Source organism: Drosophila innubila, assembly GCF_004354385.1.
Source record: "Drosophila innubila isolate TH190305 chromosome 2L unlocalized genomic scaffold, UK_Dinn_1.0 4_B_2L, whole genome shotgun sequence".
In the NCBI taxonomy this organism is placed as follows: domain Eukaryota; kingdom Metazoa; phylum Arthropoda; class Insecta; order Diptera; family Drosophilidae; genus Drosophila; species Drosophila innubila.
The window spans coordinates 5,340,437-5,346,611 of NW_022995372.1; the positions used below are offsets into that span (position 1 = coordinate 5,340,437).

Sequence of the window (6,175 nt, forward strand, 5' to 3'; positions counted from 1 at the left end):
CGCATATATGCAACAGTTAGCGGAAGTGCACCTACAGTTCCCTCCTTCTCCCTCTAGCTCACACACTCACTCTTCCTCTCTTTCTCTCTCTCTCTCTCTCTCTCTCTCTGTCTGGCGTGTAACCCATTTGCCTTGTTGGTTCGATAAACTCGTCATGGTGCTGGGAGCTGTTGGCTGACAACATAACAACAACACCAATAATACTAGGAGCAGAAGGAGCTGTAGGAGCAAGAGCAACAATAAAGAGCAACATTTCTAGGGGCAGTGGATTGGCAAAAGCCCAACGGGAAGGAAGCAATCTCTTACTTAGTACAGAAAATCTTGTAAACGGTGATACGAAAATGGAAAAACTGAAAGGCAACCAAGAGGCAGACACTGGCAATACCAATGGCAATCGCAATAGAAATGCTAGTCCCAATGCCAGGCCCAATCCCAATCCCTTCAAGCGGCCGATGAATGCGTTGCAGAAGCAATGGTATCGTGTACTGCTCGCCAGACGTGTGGGCTTCGGGCAAAGGCCTCCGCAGGATGAAAAGGAGATTACCTAGTAAGTAGCAAGCAGGAAATGTGCGCTGCGGTAAACCGAAGACTTAATACGCTAGCTGACAGTTAACAATTGTAGATTTTTTAAAGTGGTCTTAATAAACCAAAAGCATTTTGAATTTTTCCCAAAAAAAAAAAAATGAAAAATAAAACAATGTCGTGAAATAAAGAAAATGGTTTTACCAGGGACCATTGCTGTTATAAGTTTTAAAAATAAAAACTGCAACTTAAGAATTATTTACAAACTTTTTTTAAAAAGTTACGATATAACACTTATTTTTAATTTTTATTAAAAAAGTAAAAAATAATAATTGAATAACAATTTTTATTAACAAATTTGTAAAATAGCACTTATTCTTAATTTTTACAACAAAAAATAAGTGTTATTTTTGGTTTTTATTTTAAATGTCACAAATAAGAGGTATTCAATAACTCTTAAGTAAAAATAAAATAAGCAAAAGTTCAGTTGAATGTCTTTTGAACCAATTGGTGTGTTAAAAAAATTTAAAGATATTCTTATTATACTTGTGCCAACCGGAGCTGGTGTTTTTTGCTGAAGCCCAGAATAAGAATACCATAATTCTATCCTATTGATTTATTTTGTTAAAATTTGCTTACATAACACTTATTAACGGTCCCTGGTTTTTACACAAAAAGTTACAAAGTTCCTATGAGATCTATATGGTATGATATATGATATAATGCACAACTTATGAATTTGATAGAATTATGTCAAGAAACATAATTGGTTTTTATAGCTAACCTCGATTTTGGAGCAATCATTCCTATGGTAACTATTTTAGAATGTATAAGAAAACACTAAATGGATAAGCAATACTTATCATATTTTACTTATTTAAATTAAATCAAGATGGGTAAAACATTATTAAATACAACAACAGCTCGTCGTTCTGATCAAGAATATAACTGTATATTTGTTTTGAAAAATATTTATGCTTAAATTATTTATTTTCACAAAAGAAAAAGACATTTTTTTAGAATTGTTTAATTTAAGAACGATCTAAAAAATATTTTGAGATCCATTGGGATTAATTATTTTTCAAAATAAAAAATAAATAAAAACAAATATAAAGTTTTTTTAATTTTAGGAAAACTAGTTAGTATATAAATTTGAGACTTTGACACAACTTTTTTAATGCACTACTTACTTCTTGTCAAAATTATAGTACCCTCTGCAAGGATACAATAATGATGAGGAGGCATCGCAACAGATCGAATCGAATTGTGTGAAAATTGCAATTTCCTGTTGATTTAATACATTTTTTTTGCTGTTTCCACTTTTCTCGGCTTTTCCTACCGCCCTATCTAGCTCTGACATATGCCATAGACGCTATGTGGCCGCTTTCCGGCGCTACAATGAGCGTTTCCGCTGGGAAATGTCAATGCACGAGCAGATGCAACGTTGCGCCATCGACGCCATGCGCGTTCACAGGTGAGAGAAATTGTCAATTAGCCAATTTTACATCGATTTTGTAACAAGAATTTTGTCATGTTGCACACAGAACTTTTGCCATAACGACCCTCTGGCTGCCATTGCATTCGAAGCGGGAAATCAACTCGACGCTGGAGACCCTCGAAAAGGTTTTGACAGTTAAGGAAAGACGACGCCTCGAGGAGATACTCAAACGTGGCGAATCTCTGCGAACGCGACGTTGAGTCTCTGTCTTCATCATTGTGAGGAGAAACGCTTTCAAGAATAGCACTTACACTTCCTCTACACCTGCTCTCTTTGCTAAACTTGATTTTCAGTTTGCCAGACAGTTTTCACGTTTCGCAAAATTGCTTTTTCTGTTGATGCTTTATCGTAAATATTTAATACAAATAAAAGTGCGACTTTCACTTCATTTAAAGCGAAAACATACTTTGTTGTTCCCCCTCTTAAACACTGTCAATTTGGAGCATGCAGCAATGCTGCCAATTTAGCCATTTTATAGTTAGTTCTAACTATTTTTAAAGATCGGTTGTCGGAACATTATTATATGTGGTATTAGCCGGAAATCTGTCTATTTTTAACTATGGTAAATATCTTCAAAATTTAAAACGAAAATGCTAATGATTTTATTATTATTATTAATCAATTATTATTTTTATTAATTAAGAGCAGGGACCGTAATCATAATAGGTTATATTATAAAAATAACAGCTCCTGTGTTAGACATTTCACCAATTCTTTTGGAAAATAAATAAAAATCATAAATGATCATCATTTTGGATTTTTGTTTATTTTACTTAAATTTTTATTTTATTTTATTTTTGTGATCCAAAATAGTGATTATGGTCTAAGTTTTTTAAGTTACTTAAAAATAATGATTATTATTAAAGAAAAGCTTAAAAGGTCAGAAACTTAAAAATCATGGCGAAAATACATAGATTATAAAATAATAAAGATTGGGGTGCGATTGAGTTTTTTCTAGGACAATTATAAGTTGGTGTCATTTTTTTTTTTTAAATAATAATAATTATTATTTACAGTCCCTGATTAAGAGTGTAAATATTAAAAATTCAGAGCAATTTTCTAACAGTGAAGAAGAGAGTAACTAGTTCAAATTGAAACTACCCACTGTAGTATACTTACTGTATACTTATGATTACCATATTTCTTCCAACGAGCTCTAGGTCCTACACAATAATTCATGTGACTTTTTATCCATAAAATTTGCACGCCTATTAGGATGATAGATTTGTATAGAGCAGAATTCCAACACACTGCAAATGGAGCGAGGACCATAAAAAATGTTGTCCTCCCCGATGATAAATACCAAACCGAAAGGAACAAATTTAATGGTAAAATGTGAAAAATGTGCACAAATTTAGACGCTGTCATAGCTGGCATATCTGCACATTATTAACCCACACAGCAGTCCCCAACTCTGCCTTTGCTCTCTCCGCCTTCAGCTATAGCACATCCGGAAAATAACCAAGCCCAAGGAGCAGTCAGCCTAGATACAAACAGGTCAGTACATCATATTATGAAAAGAAAGCTTCCATCTCTGACAGCGGCTGAGAAAGTAGTTTCCATTTCCATTTCCGCCCCAAAACAGAGCAGGAAAAATGAAAATGAGAGGGAAAGAAAACATTGGATTATATTAATTTGAATTAATAACATATTTTCCGGCAGACTTTTGCTGTGGAATGTTTTTAGAGAGCTGGGACTGAATGCGAGGCTCGTCCTGATTTATATTACGTATACGCATGGATTGGAAGGCCTCTGCACTCGCTGCCCTCCGACACGCCCCCAGTTGTCTGCATAGTTGTCCCGTTTGAAACTTCAGGCATTTGCCTCATTAATGAGCTCTTAATACAAAGTTAATTGAGATTGGAATTCAACTTGGGCAACTTGAGAGCTTGGCAACTGTTTTTATCAAAAGACTTAGCTTCAAGTATTTAAAGTACATTGATTTTGGGTAAAAGAGAAAAATGCACAGCATCAATTTAGACATGAACCACATGCTAACCCCGTACCCTCTTGTTTAACTCTTTCCACCCTGCTTTTGGTCAAGTTAACGGCTCAGGCCAACGGCGATTTATTGACTGTATTGAGACGGACGCTCTACGTGCCGCACATAAACCGCACTTATCTGGCTGAGTGACTAACTGACTGAATGCCTCCCTGCCTGCCAGCCAGTGCTCCTAGTCTTGGTCCTGCTGCTTGCTCGGGTTGCTCTGCTCGCTTCCTGCCATTGAATGGCGATTGCAGCCAAGTTGAAGAAAAATTGCATGCGGTCTCGAGAGCGAGCAGCAAAATTAATGGCTCTGTCCATGTGCGGTGAGTAGCAAAGTATACCAAGTATGCTCCCACCTCCTCCTCCTCAAACCCCTTTCACTGCCAGCTGCCGCTGTCATGCTCCTCTCCCCTTTCTATTTCCCTTCTCCTGACCACTTCCCTTTGGGCACTTCAACTCCAACTCCAGCTCTTAAGCAAAGACTCGTAAACGTGCCCGTGGCATGCATATCAAAATGATGTATGCGTGTTAGATATCTTATAAATTTTATTCGCTGTTTGCCTTCTGCTTCGCCTACATTCTCAAACTCTTCTGTCTCTCCTCATCTTTGCCAGCAGCAGATTGCATTGAGTTCAGTTATTAAACGCTTGACTGATTGTCTGGCTTTGCCATTTGATTCTGATTAGAAATGAGCTGTCGTAAATCCAAAGATTATCATCATATGTTTCCTATACATACATATGTTACATACATATTCATATGCGACACATTTAATAATGTGCTTTATAAGGTTCATCTCTATTTCTTCACATAATCATATTATTTCTGATCTTTCTATTAAAGTAGCTAACTTTTTCGTTGCAATAATAAGAACTTTTATTAGCAAAAAAAATAATTTCATAGTGACAACACTACAATTTGATAATTTCCCCTTTGTATGAAAAAATTTCAAACATCAAGAACGAAATAATTTAAAAACATCTTTAGCTACTATAAAAATAGCATCAACATGAGAAACATACCCATATGAATTTTTATATGTTTAAATCAGAGATGCCCAGCAATTATTTTGCATGTGAGCTCTACAACAGCATCAGCAATTGTTTTTATACCCGTTACTTAAAAAATAAGTAAAAAAGTATATTGTGTTCGTTGTAATGTATGTAACAGGGAGAAGGAGCATCTTGATCAGCATCAACAGCCGAGTCGATATAGCGATAGAGCGCCTAGATCTCAGAGACTATAAGAGATAGAGATACAAAATTTCTATAGACCCAACGCAGGTCAAGTTTGTTTTACATTTTTGATACGCGCCATTCCGCCCCCGCAAATCGTGAAAAACCACCATACCTACAGATTTTAAGATTATACAGTTTTTATGGTTAATAACGTTATCTATTAATATTATCCATAACCTCACTTAACCGCAGCAAGATCGGACAAGTAGAACGGGAGTAAAAGCTAACCAACGTTATTAATAAAGTTATTATTTCAATACAATCACCTTAAAGTATGCAGTTGTTTTTATTAGGTAGTAATTTCTTTAAAGTACTTTTAGATATATTGAAATAAGTAACGGGTATCATATGGTCGGTATCACGACAGCCTTTCCCACTTGTTTTTTTTTTTTTTTTTTATATTTGCTGCGATCATAAATTCTTTGTGTTGATGTTGTTTTTGTTTTTTTTTGCTAAAGTTTTTAATTAATTGTCAGCTGTGCCAATGACCACTGCATTTTTATTCTTTCTTCGTCGACAATGAGGAAGTCGACTTGTGACGCCAATTTGAGTTTAGTGTGCAAATTGACTGCCCACTGATTCCTTAATTAATGTAAAGGAGGCAAAGGGGGCCTTTTGCTTTGGTCACCGAGGTTGAAGGGTCAAAGAGTTTAGTTGTAGATGAACTATAAATAATAATAATACATTAAACTATTAATGAAATGCAATACTTCCAATGCTTTGAAAATTCTTAAGCTCTGGCCACTAGATGAAGGACTTTCAGCAATTTAGCACTGATAAAAAATTAAACTGAGTTCTACGATGAGCGAAGACAGATTAAATCATATAGTGAGTAACTATCGAGAAAGTCAGCACAATAAGTTATGAGGAGATTTAGGATATCTTCACTAAATAATGTTCAAATTTCCCTTGATTTTGCACTCAAATATT

The 6,175-nt window shown here is 35.3% G+C and overlaps 1 protein-coding gene across 1 annotated transcript; it reads left to right on the forward strand.

Annotated features, from left to right (window-relative positions):
* The first annotated feature begins 341 nt into the window (after positions 1-341).
* Positions 342-2,371, forward strand: LOC117779688. Its single transcript, XM_034615961.1, has 3 exons — positions 342-547; positions 1,874-1,996; positions 2,067-2,371. Exons 1-3 carry the CDS (start codon positions 342-344, stop codon positions 2,218-2,220), a joined length of 483 nt encoding a protein of 160 aa, XP_034471852.1. The 3' UTR covers positions 2,221-2,371.
* Positions 2,372-6,175: the final 3,804 nt, after the last annotated feature.